The sequence below is a fragment of the Punica granatum genome, chromosome 7, assembly GCF_007655135.1.
Source record: "Punica granatum isolate Tunisia-2019 chromosome 7, ASM765513v2, whole genome shotgun sequence".
In the NCBI taxonomy this organism is placed as follows: Eukaryota; Viridiplantae; Streptophyta; class Magnoliopsida; order Myrtales; family Lythraceae; genus Punica; species Punica granatum.
In genome coordinates, this window is record NC_045133.1 from 7621375 (window position 1) to 7643920 (window position 22546).

A 22546-nucleotide genomic window follows, 5' to 3' on the forward strand; every position below is an offset into this window, starting at 1 on the left:
GACAAAAAGATGATACATGAGACTAGTCGAATGTACTTATTTGGTCTTCAAGTTATGAGTCTTGAACTTTCACGAACGACGTACAAAAAGAGGAAGAACGGGAGGGAATATTGTTTTCCCTATCTGATGTTTAACTGAGAGTGTGTACGAGAAAAGTGAAAAATTAAACTTATAAGTTTAGATGTACCTTAATGATATTTATAGAGATAGTAAGAAATCTCTATTAGGATTCTTGAATATGTATAAGATATTTGATTGCAACGGTAAATCGGGTCCATTTTTCTAGTTCCTAATATATATTATCAATCCAGATCTTACAAGTGACAAGAACGAATTTTGGGCCATATAGAATTCAAGAAGCTCAGGATCAAGTAAGTCTACATGCTCAGATTTGGACGTATCAAGATTGGCTTTTCGTAAGATGGAAAGGAATAAGGAGATGTCTTGATGTTGTCTTTCAAGCATGGAGCGCCTGGAAGTCCAATCTTCGAAAGCCAAACCGTGCTAATTCAAAGGTTCTGACCTAGCAGCAAGGCACGAAGTCAGAGGCTGATTACTTGTGGGAAGTCAACTTTTTAATTAATGAAGTTGATAAAGTAGTTATTGAATCTTTAATTATGATTTTGGAAGACTAAATTCTAATTAAGGTGGGTTGTTTAGTATATTTAGCTTATTTTGATTTTCAATGGGATAGTTGCTTTTAGTTGACATATGTGGTAGTTGAAGTTAATGTGGGAGTTTCTAGATGGTTGCTAGTATACATACGAGTTATAATCCTCATTTTGAGAACTTATCATCAATTATCATAATATTATCAAATTCCCTTGGGTATCTGTTTACGAACTTGATCCGTGTTATTTACCTTGTCTAAATGAAGAATTGAGCTTGATATGGTGATCTAGGTGCATCAATAATTTTGGGTTAATCACGTAAAAATGCACGATATTTGCTCAAATTTTCAAATTCTAGCACGACTTTTTGTAAATAGCACAAAAAAACACGACATTTCGTTTTAGTCTCAAATTTAGCACATTGTTAAACATTCCGTCAATTCTAACGGTATTGACTGACTAAGCATTAACGGTATCACGTGTTGCTTTATTATTCGATGAGTAGATCCCACCTTTTTTATTTAATAAAAATAATTCTGAAAATAAAAAAAAAGGGAGGGAGAGGATCGACCGAAGACAAAGAGATGAGGGGGCTTGCGGGGCCGGCGGTGGTGGCCTCAATTGCGGCCTCGAGTATCCTTCGATCCGGTGATGATGGCGGCCTCGAGTTTCCTTCGATCCGGTGATGATGGCCTCAGTTGCGACCATCACCCCTCTAATTGGGGTCAACAGCGACCTCTGTGATGGCCGACGACCCCAATTGGTGGGATAGTGGCCGCAATTGAGCCCACCACCGCCCCCCACCCCCCTATTTTCAGAATTATTTGTATTAAACAAAAGAAATGGGGTTCATTCATCGAATAATATGACAACACGTGACACCGTTAATATCTAATCAATCAATACCGTTAAAATTGACGGAATATTTAACGGCGTGTTAGATTTAAGACTAAATTCTGTATTATTTTTAAAAGATCGAGTTAGAATTGAGAATTCGAACAAAAATCGTACCTTTAGGTGAAATTAATTCAATAAATTTTCATCATTAGTTTAAGTTATATTCTACATTCATTATTATACAAATTAGTATGATAAACCGAAAAACTGATGGAAAAAGTTTTCGACCCGCAACATTGTTCAAAACGACGAGACCGGTCGATCTTTCTTCCGAGGCAAAACAGAAGTCTCTCGTCCACACCAATCTGACAACGTAATGCTCAAAAAGTAGACGTGCTGCCCCACCTGAGTGCCAGTTCAGAAGGGAATGCCACGTTGCACCACGTGGCAAACATGTCTCCGCCCTCCTCTCCATCTATCGCGAATCCCAGCACCAGCTTTAAATGAGGAAGGATGATCAGCTTTTGATTGCATATGCAATAATAGATATATTGCACCATATAATTTAATATTAATAGATATTTTTAAATTTATTTTAACGTTAATTTTTTACTTGAGATATTCCAACGTTGTTAATTTAATGTCACCATCTAATCTCATGGAATAGTTCGTGAAACAAAAATTGCAATGTTGAAATACCTCAAATAAAAAAAATATTAAAATAAATCTAATAATATCTATAATCGTTAAGTTATATGGTACAATAGACCCACTACAATTGTATGCATGTATATATCCATTACCACCGAAATGCCCCAGTGTATATGTATATGCGTATACAAGCACTCACTCACACACTCCCAGATCAGATCAATACTTCGAATTGTCAATTGCTGGACAAAGAGTGGGCAGATCAGAGCAGAGCAGAGCAGAGCCGCCATGGCTTCAGGTAACGGGACTCAGTTCCGGCCGCAGAGGCAGGAGGTGCAGCCGGGCAAAGAGCATGTCATGGAACCCACCCCTTGACTTCACCCGCCCCGACTACAAGCCCTCTGATGAGCTTCGCGTCCGTCCGTCCAACATTCATTCGTTTGCAGATGGATATATCATTTGATTCATTTGTTCGAGTGAGACATGCTGTCCGGCCAGTGTATAACTCTTTTGCATGTAAAATTATTTTCTTTTGCAGGAGAAGGTGGCCCTCATGACCGGTGGTGACTCCGGGATCGGGAGAGCCGTGTCCCACTGCTTCGTGCTGGAGGGCGCCATGGTGGCCTTCACGTATGTCAAGGGCCGGGAGGAGAAGGACGCACAAGATACCCTCGACAAGCTAATGCATGCAAAAATGCGTGATGCCAAGGACCCGATTGCTATCCCGACGGACCTGGGATACAACAAGAACTGCAAGAGGGTGGTGGACGAGGTCGTGAATGCCTTCGGGAGGATTGACATCCTGGTTAACAATGCGGCCGAGCAATACGAGTGCAGCACGATTGAGGAGATAGATGAGGTTCGGATGGAAAGGGTGTTCAGGACGAACATCTACTCCCACTTCTTCATGACCAGGTAACGTAATAAGATTGGAACTGCAGGCATGCTGCGAAGCACATGAAAGAAGGAAGTGCCATCATCAACACGACCTCGGTCCTGGCTTACCAGGGGAGCCCTAAGCTGCTCGACTACTCGGCCACCAAAGGGGCCATCGTGGCCTTCACACGTGGGCTTGCCCTCCAGCTCGTCAACAAGGGAATCCGGGTCAATGGCGTAGCCCCGGGCCCGATCTGGACCCCGCTGATCCCAGCCTCGTTCACCGAGGATGAGGTGAAGCAGTTTGGGTCCGAGGTGCCGATGAAGCGAGCGGGGCCGCCGGCAGAGGTGGCCCCCTGCTACGTGTTTTTAGCCTGCAACCACTGCTCTTCGTACATCACTGGTCAGGTTCTCCACCCCAATGGTAACTCAGCTCAGCTCCCTACATATCTAGTTTCCATTTTATTTATTGTTATTATTTTCTTTATATATTTCATAAATTGAAATTATTAATGAATTTGTTCTTTTATCTCATCTGCAGGTGGCGTCATCGGGAATGGCCAAGTGAGATGGGAGTTGTGCTCTTTACGTGTGTGCAATGAAGCATATAGCCTATAATCTATAATACTTAATCTACTTGTATAAATGCATATATATATATATATATATATATATAGACATGTATGTACTTAAGCAAGGTGTGCACGGGTACCCTATCCCATCGAACATCAACCATGTTGTCGAACCAATAGAACTCTGCATGTTGAACCAATAAAAGTATATAGTTGTCGAAGGCAGTAAATTTGTATGTACTTAATGTTCCCGAACCGATGGCACAAAGATTTAACATTCAACGCAGTCAAACCGGCACAATGATTTAACATTCACCGTAGTCAAACCAATGAAAGGCGACGAACAGATAATGTTGTTGAACCAATTGCACAAGATTGATGTGCATTATGATAAACTTCTGTCTTTGATACAGCCAGACTGAAGGTATCTTTTCGATTGCAATAGTACACTTGATCTATGAATAAGTTAAACATACAAACCATATGAAGCAGGAGACTTACAATTGGATTGGTAATCTCTTCCTTTTACCGGGTTAACAGGATCATGATGAAATATTGAAGCAAACCTGGACTCCTTTCCCGCCGATCCCGGCGATCAGGCACTGGAACCCGCATGACTCGAGCTCCGCTATGACTTTGTCCACAACGTTAGCTGATAGCACTGGTTCATAATAGTTAAGGAAAATGTCCCACATTGAAGAGAAAATCCAGAGGATAAAAACACAAGGATGAGTAACAACAGTGGCTAACATGATGAGATCCACATCCTATGTGCAACTATCCCAAGTTTCTTTCGGGCCAAGAGGCTATTATTGACTCACAGTGGGATTTTCTTGGTCAAGAGGATTTGAATGGAAGCAAGGTGGAACGATATTGCCATGGTAAACAGTGACAATTTCATACGGTAAATTTTCTCCGGCTTGTTTTCGTTTTTAGACCAAACAATGAGACCTGGCTCGTCGATTTTCTAAGCATTATTAGACCATAAAGAATGAGACTCGGTTCATCGATTCAAAGCTGAAGTTCTTGACAACTTCAAATGAAACAGTGCTTAGGATCGAGTTATAGACGGGAATGTCAATGGAGTGACTTACCAATAAAGATTAAAAGCGGTCAGTAACAGTAAATATAAGAGAAAGGATACGGGTTGGCAGCAATGTGAGCACGCAGCCTCCACCCCCAGCTCCAGTTAATTTGGAAGTCAGCTTGTACTTGAGAGTTGTCCGAAGAACTGTCTCAATGGAGGCATGACTAACCCCCATGCACTGGAGTAAACCTTGATTCATTTCCATCAACTCACCAACCTTTTCCTCAAACTCCGTCACGGCAAGGTCATTGGGAGCAGGTGATTGGATGATTTCCGAAAGTTCATTGCTGATAGAGTCAACAGCGCTGAACACAGAAGTCATGACATCATGATGCCTCTTGGCTCTCTCGGAAACGCCAGCAACTAAAGCCTTTGTGTTCCTCCCCACTTTTGTGTTAGTGATAAGCATTCTGAGAGGCAAGCTCGATGTGATACGGGTCAAATTCCCTGACTTGAACTTTATCATGTTTCCTGTGAAACGAACACCACAAACAGGTTGAAAACATCAGTCAACGAGGACAAGCTATCAGACTAAAGGGAAGATCTTCACAGCACCCAGGTTGCCTATGTGAGTGGCATATTTCAACATAGATCTTGTTCATATAGATTTTCTTGGATCAAATCAATTACAACACCTGACTTTCATGATTGTCATAATCATTGTTATGGGACATCGCATATTAGAATCAAAAGCACCATCGTTAGGGGTTCTCCATAGCAAAAGGTTCGTGGTTCATACGAACCGCACAGCTCTAATCAGCGATATTGAAAAGGAAAAGTTCATCTTTGACTGAAATGCCGTACCATAAGTGCTGACAGTATTGTCAATCCCTGAAGGTCTTCCGTGAATTATCTTTTCGCCTTCAAAAGCCCAGTTGTTCAGCAACGTGAGCTCATCGTCCTCAAATCCCTGCCAGCCTTGCTGGCTTACATCTACTTTTACGCTGCTAGACAAAGCAAGCAATGCTCCTGACAGAGCAACACAATATGCGGCAGATGATCCCAAGCCTGAGCCTATTGGGAGTTCAGAAGCAAAAATCACTGTTGCAGGTTTGAATCTGATGAAAGAAACCAACAGAAGAAATATTAGCCAGAACACAGCAAGAATAATTTCACAGCACACAAGCTAGCAAGTTGATACCCTTGAATGCAGGTGTAAAGCCAGAGAAAAGCTTCTACTCCGGAAGCAAGTCCAATTTTTGCCTCGGGAATATTCAGTTCTTCAACTAAAGCTTGCAACTTTGACGAGAGTGAACCGGGCGAAATGGGCTTTGAACAGTCGACATTATTTGATTCCCCTAGGACTTCTTTAACCTTTTCAATTGGCCAAGAGAACTGCAACGACAAGTCCTTGAGCTGGAGCTTAAGGTTACCATCATTCTCTGTTTGAGAAACACCGATAGAGTCAGTAACAAAAAGTATTACGCTCGGTATCAGGAAACAGCAACCAACTCACACAAAAGGAAGAACAGGAAGCACCAGAATCAAGATCCATCAACACTATGCCCGTTGGCAAAAGAGATCAAACAAGCCAAAAGTCAGATACACACTTAAAAGGGGAGAACTGAATTCAGCCAAAATCTGAAGAAAACTCGGATAGGAATGAAATGCATTGTGGCCACCCTTTGGTATTCATACAGGACAACCTCTCCTTGTCACTCTCAGCACTTAAAAGGTGAGAATTGAATTCAGCCAAGTGTTCGGAATTCATACAGGACAACCTCGGAAAATAAAAAATGCATCACGGCCACCCTCTCCTTGTCACTCTCAGCACTTAAAAGGTGAGAATTGAATTCAGCCAAGTGTTCGGAATTCATACAGGACAACCTCGGAAAATAAAAAATGCATCACGGCCACCCTCTCCTTGTCACTCTCAGCACGAAGAACAATGAGCTGACAAACCAAACGATTCTATCCTAGTCATCACGGTAAGATTGAGATACACAAAGAATACATTGCTGCATTTCAATCGTAATACTCTCTCACTTCAGAATGGAAAATACACCTACAGTCTCAGGCGAGTTCAAGAAAACGAGGACAGCTTAAGCTAATCACCATAAACTGTTGAAAACTCCAATCGAAGAACGCGCATCATATTCATTCTCCTAATACACAAGCTCTAATTCTAAAACCTGAGGCATCGGTTGCACCAGAGATGTAAACTGTAATCAGCCGATCCTTTTTATATCACAAACAAGCAGAACAGATTCGGAGCCAACCACAGACTCGCAACCTAATGCACCAGGTGCACGGTTCTCGCCCCCCAAACGGACAAAGGGAATGAGAAATCGGGTGAATGAAATCACAGGTAAAACGATCACCCGGGATGAAGGAGAAATGCAAAGCGTACCGGTCTGGGAGGGGAAGCGGAGGGTGCAGGAGGTGCAGAGGTCGATGGAGGAGGCGACGGCGGCGGATCCGTGGACGACCGCGTGTTCGCCGGAGAGGATGATCTTGCCGGGGGCCCTCGCCGTCACCTCCATTGCAGGGAAAAAAGAAAGGGACTCTCTCCGTCGCTTGAGATACTGGAATGATGAGAGAATCAATGATCTATCTTCTTCTGGTTGATTAATGTGAGAGGGACGAACCGACGAAGTGGGTGTCGGAGAGAGAGAGGAACTGTTCGTAATGTTAAAGCTCGAGAGAGAGAGAGAGAGCTTGTGCTTGTTTCCTCGTCTACTATGGCGGAGACTAATACGAAGTCGGCAAAATGGGCATTGAATTATATTCCCCTTTTTGTTTTTTTTTTCTTCTTTGAAATATTGATTTTCTCTTTGCGGGCTGTTCTTGGCTGACCGGACCCCGAGGGTGGGGCCCCGCCATCTTCCCAATCCAGACACGTTGGCGCGTGGGAGAAACGCGGGACAGTAGGGGGAAGGGAATTGGATCGTCTGCTTGTTGGTGAACATGGGGAGTGGGTGTAGTTGTGTACGTGTACTTGTGTCATTAACTTGAGCTTTCCAAATAATGCCATCTTGCAATTTCAAAAATTGGAAAATAGTTTCTGAATATTAGGGGGGAAAAAAAAACTAAAAAAACATAGGGGGAGCGCCTACGGGGAGCAAGCCTTGGTAATCTGGGTCGTATCATGTCTACGAGGGTTGGTCTAAAACGATTTGCGTAAAAAATGCCTAAATTTAAACACGATACGTTTATTAAACATGTCAAAAATTGAAAATTCAGACACAATCTATTTATTTTCGGGTTAATATGGATCTACTTACTTAATCCGTTTAATTAAGCGTGGCTAATTGTGAACATGTATGCATACCTGTGCGACAATACGAATGCCTAAAATGAATCAATTTATGCAACACAACTAAAATCGATAAACATAAATTAAAACCGAGTTGTAAATATAGTGATAACTATACAAAATTAGCATAATAAAGTACTAATAAACAAAACCACACTCATTATCCAAATTCGGTTTTGTTTGGTTTCAAAATTAAAATTCTACTCCATTCTACTCTAATTTATTCTTCTTCAAATTCAATATCACAATCATTTCTTTGTTATACTTTTCTCCAATTTAACACTAAATTATCTCATATACTTTTTCTTAACAATTATTACAACTAATTTTTTAATATTAAATACTTACAACTATTTATTACTTTTTAAAAAAAAAAATTCTCCAATTTTATAATAAATTTTCTCACATATTTTTATTAATAATTATTACTATCAATGTTTTAATAATAAATTTTCTCAATTATTTTGTCTCCACTTCATGGAGTGGAACTCTACTCTGAAATCAAATGCCCACGAAAGTATCACAACATATTTGATCTAAGTTCATGAGCCGAAAACTAATACTCTCATAAATGGTTAAATATGTTAGTAAGTTTAGTAACATGATAAAATACGTTCAACTAAATGGGTATATTCGTGTTTATATGGATTACACAGTTCAACCCCTCAAAACATTATTATTTATACGACTTATGCGGGTTTGACCCCTTTAAACTGGAAAACGTTTAGCCAAACCTGAACCCATTTGATTCAATATCGTATCCATGTTATGTTATCGTGTCGTGTCAGAAAAATGTAGGCCCTTGCCTGGTGGATGGGGCTTCGCCACCAACCATCGCCTTAGGCGAGATTACCTAGCCTCAGACGTAATAGTGACCCCATATAGGAGACAATGGTTACTACGGGAGTCAGCAACATCGAATATATTGTGTCTACTTAGAATTTTTGAAGAGAGAAAGGTAGGTTGATTGGTGGTAGGACTCTACTTCGATCACACCTCGCAGGCTAAGTTAAATATTTTAAATAGAAATAATTTTTAAAAAAGAGGGGCAATGGGTGTCCCTCCTCCCACCGATATGTGATGTTATAATAGGTGCCATGTCAACAAATGCAAGGGTGTAACATGTCCTTTTTTTTTCCTCGATGAATATATGTCCTATTTTAAAAGTAAGGGACCTGTTCGAATTGGATTGGTCAAGGACCACTGAACTTTCGAGTAGCACTGAATTTCCGAGTAGCATGATGCATATCAAAAAGGAGGGGATGTCCATTAGTATTTTAGAAGATTATAGGCGGTGTCCATTGTTATCCACCTTCATGTTAATTTTGATATACCGAAATGAAATTAAATGAAGCTACTTCTATATCATAATAAGGAGAGAAAAATGATGATATTTCTATTATTTTTGGACATCAAAATACGAAGGAACGTGAACTTCAAAATATGGAGGAGTGTAAATAATTTATGAACTTACCAAAATATCATTATATATTTATTTAGATATAAGAAATTAACAGAAAACATATGGTAGTTATATAAAAGTAAATTGAAATGGAGGAATGAATATTATCTATTTGAAAGAACGTTCATTTTAATAATTTAAAGAAGAAATGCTATCATAATAAAATGCCCATTCCAAAATTAAAAGTAACAACATACAAGAGAGAGAGAGAGAGAGAGAGAGAGAGAGAGAGAGAGAGACGTTTTTTCTCCTATTGGTTACAAACTATTGAGGGACGGTCGGTGCAGCCGTCGGAGGGTCGGACCTCCCCACGACGAAAGTCATCATATGTTTGATCACGCGCCCAGCACTCACTGGGAGCGCGTGGGATTTCTTATCTAATGGGAGTGGGACGCTGCCAAAATCAATTTTCTCATTGGTCAAAAGCCCATCAAATTGCAAAGTCATCAACTTTGACGGGGCGTTCGATTTCGAAATTAAAATAATTTTAATTTTAATTATGAAAAAAATAAATAAAATAAAATTATAAATTTAACTTAAAAAATATATTTTTATTGTATAGTATATTGAATTAAAATTAAAAAATTTTATTTAAAAAATATATAATTTTATTATACAACGTGTTAAGTTAAAATTAAAATTAAAAATTATTGTGATTTTAACTTTAAAATCACACCACATTCTGAAAATCTTCATTTGAATCATTTTTTTTTTATTTTGACCTGCAGAGAAGGAAGATATGCCACTGGGCTCACCCACCAACTTATTTATGTGCCTACTGCACGGGCTCAGCTCCCGATTTGACGTTCGCTATTCCCGAATGGGAGGTGACAATCCTCGAGTTTTACTTAGACATCGCAACAAATTACCATCCGACACCTCTTTTCGATGTTTTTCTCGACCCAGATCATTGCCACCATGGGCTTCCTAAGCCCCATATGCGGTAAACTGTAAGGAAAGCAATCAAGTTGCTGGCTTAAAAGTGGCAGATAAGTTTGAACAGACCGAACAAAGCTTCACGCCTCACAAAGTACACCCTTCCAACTGAAATTCCATACATTGACAATATCACAGTTTAATACTAAGCATGTCGTGCGCTACTTCAACAGAGGCTATTCATCGAGCAGCCAAATACCGCAAGCGAGCGGAACACCTTCTGGAGAGAAGGAAAGTATTATTCTAGAGAAAGAGCGCGTCTTGATTCAGTAACTAGCTTTCTCAGCGATGGAGATTTCCTCTCTAAGAGAATCATACAGGGTCTCCACCACGTTAAGCAGGAACGCATCTGAGCCATGTTTTGCAAGCAAGGAAACCGAAACAGGCAAATTTTCGTACATTCCCAGAGGTATGCTTACCTGCGAAATGTGGCGAGGATGTAAAACCGATCAACATTACGAGGGAAAGAGATTGCAGTCTATAAAGTGGAGGGATAGAGCAATACCTGGCAGAATCCACATACTCCTGCAATTGCCAGCAAGCTAAATGCCCTTGCTCTGAATATTTCGAGAGTGGATGGATCCGTCTGTAATTTAGGCGGAGGCCCTGCAACTGTGGGGATCGCGAGAATGCTGTCATCCTGTAATCAAGAAATTTTGTTGATTTTACAAAATAGTTGCTCGAGAAACTTAAATGAAGTCTATGAAAATTTTTTCTAACAAGAGAAAAGAAGTTCGTGATGTTCTTCAGGAACTAGCATGGTCAATGCAGTAATTTGGGCTTCTGAACAAGGAACTATATTGACCACTTTATTTGCTTTTAAATGTTCGAGCTCCGAGAAACAAACTCATGAACTTTTAGGACAAATTGAACAAAAATAGTCTTGTAAATTATCAGTGGCTGAACTTCCTATGGTAAATGAGTGCATAACAATTAGATACTAATGATCAAGAGGATATTTCAGGAAGTACCCCAAGAAAAGCAGTGAGAGCAGCATGAAATTCTTTCTTCACCAAGCGACACATGTCGACTTTTTCCTCTGTCATTCTGATGCCTTCCCAGATCCGTTCCGATATTCCTGGACTCAAGTCGGGTCTGACTTTCTCGACCCATTCTCCATGGATAGTCTTGAATTCATACCTATGCTTGAAAGAAGAGTTTCAATAACTCCTCACTATTTCCACGTTCACTCAGTCAAACAGGAGCATTCGGGAGTAGACCAGATCATGGGCTAGGCCAGGTAGATCCACGCCCAGATTTTCAAGCCAAGCCCAGCCCTATGCCCAAGGATGCCCGTTTGACGGCACAGGCCTTCATAGGGTCATCCAATCCCAAAAACTGATAATTCTTTTTACTGAAAGTTTGTGAAAAAATAAAGATATACATGACAAGGCTGAATTTTCTGTCAAGGTCCTAAGTCCAAGCCCGCCCAGTTGTGGGCAGGCCTTGGGGTTGCACCGCACCACAGGGCCATGATCAAATCGACATTACAACCAGTTGAAGGCAAAAGAAGCTAAAGATCTGTACCTTTCAAGCAATCGAAATGCACTAGAAAGAGCTGCCAGGGATGGTATGTTATAGATGTTTTCATCACTTTCTTTACTCAAAAAGCAGTCCAAGGATGGAACATTATCCTTCACGTAGTCCCCAAGAGTGGTCTTCTTAACAACATTACCTGCATTTTATTCAACGGTAAATGATAGTTTCACCTGACAAGAAACAAACTGGCTTGAACGCGTAATTCGATGATTCTAGGTAATATCATATATGTGAACTCTTTCCTCTCCTTTTTATGGTACTGCAGTGCTGGACAATAAGGTTACCTCCAAATGTCTTCTCTACGGCTTTCACGAGAACTTGAGCCACACGATCTGCTGGGATGCTTAGAAGCTGAAAACAATCCTCCGCAATAATGATCTGACTCGGTCAGACATAATCTACCTGAGGCGATTTTAGAAGAACATTTCCAACTTGTTTCAGTACCTTGGGATCTCTAGCAAACCATCCTGGAGAACGACATAATCGTTAAATGGTATTCCAATCATAAAAAAAATATGAATAAATTGATGCTCAATAGCAGAGCTTTTTACCAAGCGTAAACCGGCCAAGGTTATCGAAATATGTTAAAGGAAGTTTCATGTATCAGCAACTAAGCATAAACATTTGTGTTATTGATTTAAGACATCATGTAGTAAAATTAAGGGCGAAGAAACCGAAAGAAATAGCATAAAATCACTAAAGTTTTCCCCGTCTTCTTCAGTCCGTAATCTCCTCTCTAATCTTTCGAAATCCAAGGTACCATTTCTAATGGAAAAGGAGAAGTGCCTTAAGTCTTACCCACTGTATCAAAACTCTGCGTCATTAGTATAACACCACTGGTTGAAACGACATCAAATGAAGGCCGAAATCCATAAATTCCACAGTACGATGCGGGAACTCTTACACTTCCACCAGTATCAGTTCCTGCAGCAAATGTGTCCTTCAGTCTAAATTAACTTCTTGACGACAAACTAATGTTCAATACATTTCCTAATGGGGAAACAGTCTTACCTAGAGAGAAATCTACAAGCTTGGCAGCCACTGCAACAGCGGACCCACTAGACGATCCCCCGGGTATCCGATCCGGTGCACATGGATTTCTCGGCGTGCCGTAATGTTTATTCTCCCCATTTATACTGCCACGAGATAATCGTTCATCTTCATCAGTTCCATCCCCACCATTCCCATCACAAGGACACAATAATACTTCGAATATAAAGACGGCGAACATCGATCCATCGCTACGAACCTGTAAGCCATTTCATCCATGACAGTTTTACCAACACATGTGGCACCTGCTTCTAACAACGCCAACACCGTCGGAGCCGTAGAGCAGGCGGCCGAGTGAGTCCTCGCCCACTCGGGGTGGCCGAACCCGGTGACTTGCCCTTCCACATCAAACCTGCAATCCAGCACATAAATCACTCTTTTCAACAGCATATTGACAGAATATCAGCAGCCCAAACCAAGTAACAGGCGATAAAGGAATACACGGGGAGCTGGATAAAACAGCGGGGACTCAACTCACATCTCTTTAATGGCGAAGGTGAGGCCGTTCAGTGGGAGACCGGGGGAGGGTTTGGCGGGCTGGAGAATGAATTTGGTCATGAAAGCTCCATGGTCAGAAGCCATTGCTCACACTATCTTATTCTCTCCTCTCCTCTTCCTCTTCAGCTGTTCTATTTATAGGAGAGTCTGCTAGTGAGTAGTGACGACGACAGTCTTGGAGGGGATGGCTCTGTCCTATTGGAACTCAATTTGCGCCCTGAAGTCTTTGATATTTCAAAATACATCCTGAAGTTTTAGGTTTTGGCTTATTTTGAGGATGATAGTCGATCCTTCCTTCCTCCAAATTATCAAGTCACGTGAGGACTTTGTACGAGATGGTTCTAATGTTCGGGCAGCTTGGGACCGCTTCAGAGTCGGACAAGCCTTCCTGAATTCAGGTCAATTTCGAATTCTCCAAGGAGTAATGGGCTCGAGTTTGTGGGGAGTCGCTAGTCTTGCACTTGTAGGCAAGTCAGTCTAAAACTCTGTGTTGCAATGAAATTCAATCACTAGCAATTCCGTTCCATAGATCAATACAACATCAATTTTACTGCCTCAACCTCAGAATATTGTACTCTAAACAAAGTGACTTGAAATACAAAACACTCATGACAAGAATAAAAAAAACATTTAAGATGAAAAAATAGCAAAACTGTAAAAGATTGAGGACCAAAACTGCTTTTTCCCTTAAATCAGTGCATAAGAGTCATAAGACTATAAGACTATATGTATTATATATTATTGATCAGTGATCACAAATAATATTAAGGTATTATTTGGGATTTTGGAATGATCACACAACATGTTCTACATTTGACGATAGTATTCAATCAACTGTGACTATGATCTGCAGCCCCTTGGACATGAAGTATAAGAGAAGGAAGCAGAACTACATAATCCTAGTTTTTAAAATTTCAACGAATTCGATTAATTTAAGTTTGAGCGACTTTAGTCCACTAAGTTTGGTGTGTATCACCTGATCTTCGAAAGTTCAACGGATCTGATCAATATAGGTTTGAGTAATATCGGCCAACAAAGGAAAAGATTTCTCCCGATCGTAAAATTTTTGCAATACAAGACTTGCACTCGAGGCTTTGTTTTTAGGGTAGAACATCCAAAATCACTTTAAATTAAGAAAGGTTCTCCAACTCAAGTTGGGAAAAAAATCCATTTTAATTTATCATGACATACTGCGATTTTCTTTTAACTATCTCATACTCTTTGACCACTATACTCGGACTTCTTCAATACCCAATTCTTCGGGCCGGGCAATCCCCGAATCCTCTTCCTATATTTGATCATGCACGCATTGCACAGGGACTGAAAACCACAGAACCACCGAAGAACATTGATCAAGAAACAAATAAAACAGAAAAGGGATTGAAAAGGAACGATTAATCAATAGAGACGAAAGCAATAAGATTAAGTACTCGAGGCCCAGCGGGCCCACCTCTCTCCATCGGGGTCTTTGTGGGGTGGCACTCGACGTACTCAGGCGCTTGGGTGTTCTTCGTCTTCTTCTTCTTGGAGTCTGATTTGTGTTCACTAGCAGATACGTCCTGATTTTGCTGACCTGAAGTCCATGGACGAGTTCTTGCTGGAAGTCATTCGTGATCAAGGTTTTAAAACTCGATATGTAGTGACCGTATCGGCCATTTCGTAGCGGTATCAGTCGGGTTTGATACCGTTATAGGCTGATATATCAGGGAGAATTAGCTTCACGTAAATATCATCCGTAATGGCATTATGTAACGTTCGTAACGAACAAAATATAGACCCTAACGGCCGATAACACCGTTATTTATTTATTTCTAACCGATGTTCAACTTTCTATGGCCGGTCAATTGGAGAAATTGTGCAATTATTGGATATGAAGTGAGGAAAGATGATCCATTGAATTAAATGAGAAAGAAAAATGTATAATTTTTTTTCTATTAGTGAAAGATGAATGCATTATAGACATATAATATATGCCTTCAAATACTTTATAAGAAAAAAAATAAATAATTTGATAGATGTGACAAAAAGTTGACGAAAAGATCGAAAAGAGCAAGAACATTGTTCTGCTTGAGTCGAGACAAATGCTTTTGGGTTAAGGAAAATATTCACTTTCATTTCGTAATTAAAATCATAAAAATTTTAATTTTAATTTTAATTTTAATTTAATATATTATATAATAAAAATATATATTTTTTAAATTAAAAATTTTAATTTTAACTTTAACTCAACACATTATATAATCATTTACCCCTTTTACAATCAAAATTAAAATTATTTTAATTTTGAAATCAAATGTACTAAGTATCCTTTGACGTGTCCACTTTATTAATAAAAGAAGAACTCAAGAGACCTGTGGTCATACATCAATTATTTTATGAAAAAAAACAAATAAGATATTGAATGTGACAAAAAGATGATAGATGACACTAATCGAATGTACTTATCCAATATTTTTAAGCTATATTTTGTATATTTATGGAATTTGATATACATATATACATATATATATATGTGTATATTTTATTTGTGCAAGTTGATATATATAGTTGAAATAATTATACTCTGCAAAGTAGTAGATATATTCTCTGTAAAAGTAAATTGCACGCAGAGATTCCCTGCAAATTGAGTTCCCATGTGAAGAAAGTAATAGTGAGTTTAATTTCAAAGTGAAAGTAATTTTGATTTTAGTAGTGAAAAAAAAATAATTATGTAATGTGTTGAGTTAAAATTTTTTATTTGAAAAATGTATATTTTTATTATATAATGTGTTGAGTTAAAGTTAAAATTAAAATTTTTTACTTGAAAAATATATATTTTTATTCTATAATATATTGAGTTAGAATTAAAATTAAAATTTTTATGATTTTAACATACGAAACCAAATGGAGCATAAAATTCTTCTTACTCATAAAGAAAAGTTAGTAAATAACAAGAAGAAGAAAGAAGGGTGACGTTGTTTAACGATCGTAAGTCACTCAATATTCAAACATCATAACTTTAATGTCTTCCTTTCAGCCGTTCCTCCAAAAACGAAACTGAAGTTGGTGAAACTTTACTGGAGAGCAGAAATAAGGTAAATTATATTGTTTGAGTATTGTTAGAGGTATCTTGTATCAAGCCCGACAAGAGACTCGAAGACTTGAAGATCCGGAAACAAGAATGGAGATCGACCAAAGAGAAGGATGAGGAATCGGTCAAGTGTGCTGAGGCACTAATAAGAGTGAGGCATAGTTTTACTGAGGCATCAGTTTTCTAGTGTCGAGGCACTGTTTTTCCATGCTGGGCACAGTTGGCCAAGAGAAAATATCTCGCCATATGATTTCCTTTTTGATATGATTTCATGGCAACTCATAATTTCCTTAGAGAGATATTTTAGGATATATCCCTAGGGATATTAATAATATATATCTGATACTAGGAATGATGCCTTGCCTATAAATATGGAAAGAGTCTTGGAAGACAAATTACATATCACGTCAAATATTTTTAAGAAATTCTCGATAATTCTCTTAGAGGCTTTAGGATATATAGAGTTAGAGAGTTGTGAGAATTGAGAGGATCGAGTGACTCTTCTCGAATTGGGTCTTGTAATGGAGGCTGAGAAATACGAGTGTGATATCTATCGTAATCTCTTGGTTTCAGTGAATACTTCTGCTCTGTCCGCAGTGTAATTGAGTTTAGATTTTTCCACCGAACGTGACCACACTTTTTCTCTTTCTATTATTTATTTATTTATTTTCTTTTATTTTCTGATTTAATGTTATTATAATATAATAGTCCTTTTTCCATTATACTTCTCCTGGTTTTTAAAAGTTCAACGAATTCGATTAATTTAGGTTCGAGCAACTTCAGTCCATTAAGTTTGGTGTGCATCACCTGGTCATACGCAATTTGCCAAATCAGACTGCATAACTGCTTTCAGTTTCACGAATGACCTCCGAGTAGCAGAAAACGTTACTTTTAACACAAATCCATAACCAGAAGTTCTTTTAGCAAAAGCTTGACGTTAGGTGGATGGCCAATACAGTGCTAGTAATCCTAAGGCTCAATGTAGAATCCTCAGACTGAACTACACAAATCATCTAGATCTCCATAATGGCTCCAAATGCCCTTTGACAGTCCTTCAAGATTGATTTTCAACAAACGAAGATCGCAGTGATCTCCGGCTCACCCAAGCAACTCAGGAAGTAATATGAGAAATCCGACTGCAGACTTCTAAGATGTTTTCGGTTCCACATTTGCAATATCGGCTTATTGGTTAACAATTCCGTCGAATGATGTCAAAACAACCAACGCGGAATGCAGACACGAGATACACTCTCAAAAAAATGACTAACTTTGCTCTGACCGCATGAAACGAGCAAAACCGGTTTTTGAGCCCTAAAACCTCCCGAGCATTTCCTTATGCATAATTAGGAAATCTTTGGCTCATTTGAATCGTTTTCGCGCACACATCGCCAATTCGACATTCATTTGAACTATGGGCCTCGAACGCACGACCAACCGAGACCTGAGCTTTCTTGACTCACCTCCAAGGCCCATGGGACCCACGGCCTCTTTTTTTCTTCCATGCCATCCAAGCCTAGCTGTCCTTTCCTTGTCTTCCTCTTCAAAATATCTCTCAATCAACCAAGATAATACTCTTCCATCAACATCATCCAACCATCATTTTCCAAAATTCTTCAATCAAAACCCCATGTTAATCATCCTCATCCTCCTCTTAATCAAACCGCTTCTCCCTAATCTCTCCCTCTAATTGCACTTTGTTTCCTTTAATTGCACTTAAGCTTTACCTATATATTGCCTTAAAGTTATTAAGCTAATCACTTCTCTCCTTGCCATCAACACTTGTCATTTTCATCCAAACCAAATGCACTCTAGCTCCCTTAAGCTTTAGCACACTCCTCTAGCAATCGCATCCCCATAGCCAAGCCAAAAATAAGCAAACTTAAGTCGGAAACCATGGTAATCACCATTCCGACTTAAATCTCAACTTAACCAAACTTCATATCCCATATATTTTGAACCCTCTAAGTCCATTTCCGAGCTTAGATTTTTCCATTTGAAGCCTTTAACCCATCAGATCAGTCTAGCACAGAAACCGGGGCAGATTTGTGCCCAGTCGAGTCAGCTGCTTCACCCGGCTTTTCCAGGCTGTGCAAATCGGTTTGAGCTGCCACAACCCATCAGTCAACTCCTCCCACGTCCCAAGGGTGTCCAGGAGTCGAGAGATCCCATGCAAACTCGCACGCTTTGGCCCAACAAGACGTTTTATCCCGACTACCTAGTCAGGTTAACTTAAACTATCTTTACTTTTTTCTTGCAGATCGGGTCGACTTGAGGTTCTTCTCGCCAAACAACCATTGCAGCCACTTCCAAGGTCTCTTAGAAGTCAGGAGCCACCGACCTTGCAATCAAAGACCACCGGGAACTTCCCATAGAGCCATTTCTTTCTGGATGCCTAGTCCAGTCTATTTTCTTCTGACTAACCTGACTTTGCTCGTGTTTCTGAGAAAATCTAGGTGTTCACTCCTCCCGAAACCTCCGCAGGGACGTTAAGCATCATCTTGGCTATCTGGAACACCCGAGCACTTTTCGAGAAACCGACCAGAACCAGCTGATTTCTTTTCAGTGCCCAATCGGGTTAGAACAATGCCCAGTCGGGTCTATGCAAGCCAAATCAGCCTAAACCCGACCCACCAGTGGTTCAACCCGACTCTTAACAGTCTCATCCCACATCCCGAGACTAGGTATAACCATTCTCGAGTTAGAGGAGCTAGGACTTTTATTTTTTTTCGTGTGTTTGTGGGGCGAGAAGGCAGTTCAAGACCGGTTTGAACAACCATTTACATTTTTATGCATTTATACACTATATCATGCATGTCTTCATTATATAACATGTTAAGCATGTCAGGAAAAGGCTTAAATCGGAGTTGAGAAAATCATCCCGTCCCGGAGAAGCTAAAGAGACTCTCGGTTTTGCCCCTAAGTGAGGTAGCCAAGAGTTCTCTTAGCATTTTCGGGCCAAGTGTGACTTCTTTGCCCCGACTTAAATCGTTTCCCTAATTTTTATGCTTTTCCTGCGTCCATGAAGTCGGTATCGTTTTATCGATTCCATAAATAACATGTTTGTGCATGCTTGTATGTCTAAATATATTTTCCAAAGTCATGGTGGTATTGGCTTTGCAAATACGTGTCATTTATCGTGTTTGATATTTAAGCATGCGAGAAATAGTCGAAATTGGTTTAGAGAGACTGCCTAAAACCCAAAATGGGTCAAGGATGACCTCTTTACTTCGATTAAACCCGTTTCTTGGACTGTGTGTAATCACATTTTTCAATATCAACGCAAACCACGCATTAAAACACCTTCTAAACATTGTTTTTCAAGAAATATGTATGGATTTGTGTATCGGTGACCTTTGGGGGTCGATGAGGATTCGAGGGTATTTTGGTCGTTTTGACTAAATTTTCCTCGACCTTCATAGATCCATCTTGGTTGCTGTGTCATGAATCGTTTTCATCAAATTAAGCTTTTTGGGTATTAAGACTCCATTCAAACGGTCAATTCATGATCTGTCTGATTGTCTGTAACCCGCATATTTACTACATTCGGCAATAATTCATAAGTAATAATTCCATAAATGGGTTAATTGGGACGCTCACACGATTAATACACTTGGTATCAACCAGTTTGCACGAATTGACCTTTAACCTGTAATTCTCGTCGACAAGTTGTAAAATTATCTCAATGCCATTTTCAAAACTCGCATTTGTCAAAAACCCGAGACGTGCCGTCCAATGTAGCATGGACGTCTAGGAATGAGTTGCATGCCCCAACTTGAGATCTTGCCTGACTTCAGGCAATTTGGGTCGATATGCAAAAATTCTTTCTAAATCACTTCCGAGCGGATCAACTGGTTCTTTGACTTTTTTGGGGTGCTTGCATAATCCTAGAAGAAGGGAATTGGTCAGCACCTGCGACAGGCCAAGGTGGCCCGCAACGCGTTGTTTCCCTTTTTCTGAAAATAATTTTCAAGTCCAATGGTAAAATCGTCTTTTCGCAATTTAGAGACACCCCTAAGGTTAGCTTGACATAAATAATATAGTACTAGAATAAGGACGGGCTACCTGTTCAGGTGCAGGTTCATCTACATAGCCCTTCTTATCCGACTGATGAGTTTCTATCATTCTAGCATAGTTTCGGGTATTTAGTCGGGCGTTTTAGATCAAAACACAAATATCTGACTAAGCATGCATTCGACTTAAGCATACACGGACAATAGTGGGTCTAGGCGTTAGGTTTTAGGCTTTTTAGGCAAAAAGGCATGTTCTATAATAATCTGTAAGTGCTGTAGTATCACAATACAAAATAACTTTAAAAGCAATCCACGCATAAAGGGCTTGACTATAGATGTCATGTTTTTCAGGTTCTCAAAAGCAAGCCGAATGCAAAATGTCTTTACACACGTTTGTCTGTTTAGCATAGGACGTTTACATGCCAAAATACCCCGGGATAATAATTTGTTAATTCACGTAAACTCGGCAATAACAAGTACCTTGTCTGCTATCTACATGCTGCTTGTTATTTCTCTATTCTTGCTTATCTATGCGGGTCAAGCCCGACCCATAGGTCGCACTGCACTTGGGGTCCAATGACCTAACCATCGATCACGGGGTCCAACGCCCCATTCACCGAGCCCACAGTTGAATTTTGGTTTCAGTATTTTCCTTAAACTCACGACGAGTTGAAGCAGAATAATAACTGAATGCGAATTAATTGGGATTCAAGCATTTGCAATTTGTATTATTATTTTGAGAGCACTGTAAGGGCATTTACTTTGTACATTTATTTCTTTAAAAATCCCGATCGGTGAGTGAACGATCCGAGAGTCGAACTAATCGGTTCGGTCCAATGCTTACCCAGATGAGAGTAAGCCCAAGATCTCGCGGTTCGGTACGCACGGGGATTCGACCATCTTGGTTTGATGAATTGTAATGCGAGGATGGTGAACCGATTCCTCGACATACAGGCCTACCTTTCTCTCGACTTCTCAATTCCCATCGTTTAATTCATCGAATTTTCGGTGTCAAAACGTGTAAGTCAAGAGCAGCCTAATCCACGTGGTAAATAAATAAAATGACAAGCCTAGTAAATTAGAATACCGAAAGGGCGTGCAGGATATTGGCCCGCACGTAACGTGAACTCTCGAACTCGGATTTTTCGGTTCTGTAACGACCAATATCTTAGCAAAACTAGATGTATTTTTTATCCCTAGACTCGGGATAACTTACCAACTCTCGACATTCTAGTTATAAAATGATAGGTGGCTACTCATTTTTATGCATATCCGTCACGCGTCCCTGAAAATGTGGATACTCCTAAACCGCGTGCCTAGACGTGCGCATACGGATCTCGACGAGAACAAATTCGAATTCGTACATCTTTCAAATATTTTTTAAGAAAAAGATAAATAAGTTGATAGATGTGACAAAAAGTTGACGGAAGGATTGAAAAGAGGAAGAACATTGTTCTGCTTGATTCGAGACAAATGCTTTTGGGTTAAAAAAATTGAACCCTTTGACGTGTCCACTCCATTAATAAAAAAAGAACTCATGAGCCCATGTGGTCGTACTTCAATTATTTTATGAGAGGAAAAAAACAAATAAGATATCGGATGTGACAAAAAGATGATAAATGAGACTAGTCGAATGTACTTATCAAGTATTTGTAAACAATATTTTGTATATTTACGCAATCTGATATACATATTTATATGTATATTTTATTTGTGCAAGTTGATATACATAGTTGAAATAATTGTACTTTGCAAAGTAGTAGATATATTCTCTGTAAAAGTAAATTGCACCCAGAGATTCCCTGTAAATGGAGTTCCCATGTGAAGAAAGTAAAGTTCTTCTGACTCATAAAGAAAAGTTAGTAAATAACAAGAAGAAGAAAGAAGGATGACATCATATAACGATCGTAAGTCCCTCAATATTCAAACATCATAACTTTAATGTCTTCCTTTCAGCCGTTCCTCCAGAAACGAAACTGAAGTTGGTGAAACTTTACTGAAGAGCAGAAGCTGTTGAAGAACAACCTTATGGGTTTTGAAGCTAGAGAAGATCATAAGGAAAATTATATTGCTTGAGTATTGTTAGAGGTA

At 39.6% G+C, this 22546-nt stretch overlaps 2 protein-coding genes and 1 pseudogene across 3 annotated transcripts; 1 reads left to right on the plus strand and 2 right to left on the minus strand.

Moving 5' to 3' along the window:
* The first annotated feature begins 2217 nt into the window (after positions 1–2217).
* On the plus strand, positions 2218–3668 carry LOC116215307 (annotated as a pseudogene).
* A 163-nt stretch (positions 3669–3831) lies between these two features.
* Positions 3832–7339, minus strand: LOC116215304 (mevalonate kinase). 2 transcript variants are annotated; one of them, XM_031550958.1, is made up of 5 exons: positions 6985–7339; positions 5776–6016; positions 5439–5692; positions 4692–5105; positions 3832–4208 (listed from the first exon to the last, which is right to left on the minus strand). In XM_031550958.1, exons 1-5 carry the CDS (start codon positions 7115–7117, stop codon positions 4090–4092), a joined length of 1161 nt encoding a protein of 386 aa, XP_031406818.1. In that variant the 5' UTR covers positions 7118–7339; the 3' UTR covers positions 3832–4089. The 2 variants fall into 2 exon arrangements, with proteins under 2 accessions (XP_031406818.1, XP_031406819.1); XM_031550959.1 differs by lacking the exon at positions 6985–7339 and adding an exon at positions 6114–6392.
* A 2959-nt stretch (positions 7340–10298) lies between these two features.
* LOC116215306 (amidase 1-like) lies at positions 10299–13516 on the minus strand. Its single transcript, XM_031550962.1, has 10 exons — positions 13356–13516; positions 13077–13229; positions 12839–12963; positions 12626–12751; positions 12272–12294; positions 12112–12178; positions 11816–11963; positions 11260–11428; positions 10794–10928; positions 10299–10707 (listed from the first exon to the last, which is right to left on the minus strand). The coding sequence occupies exons 1-10, from the start codon at positions 13457–13459 to the stop codon at positions 10555–10557; spliced, it is 1203 nt and encodes a 400-aa protein (XP_031406822.1). The 5' UTR covers positions 13460–13516; the 3' UTR covers positions 10299–10554.
* Positions 13517–22546: the final 9030 nt, after the last annotated feature.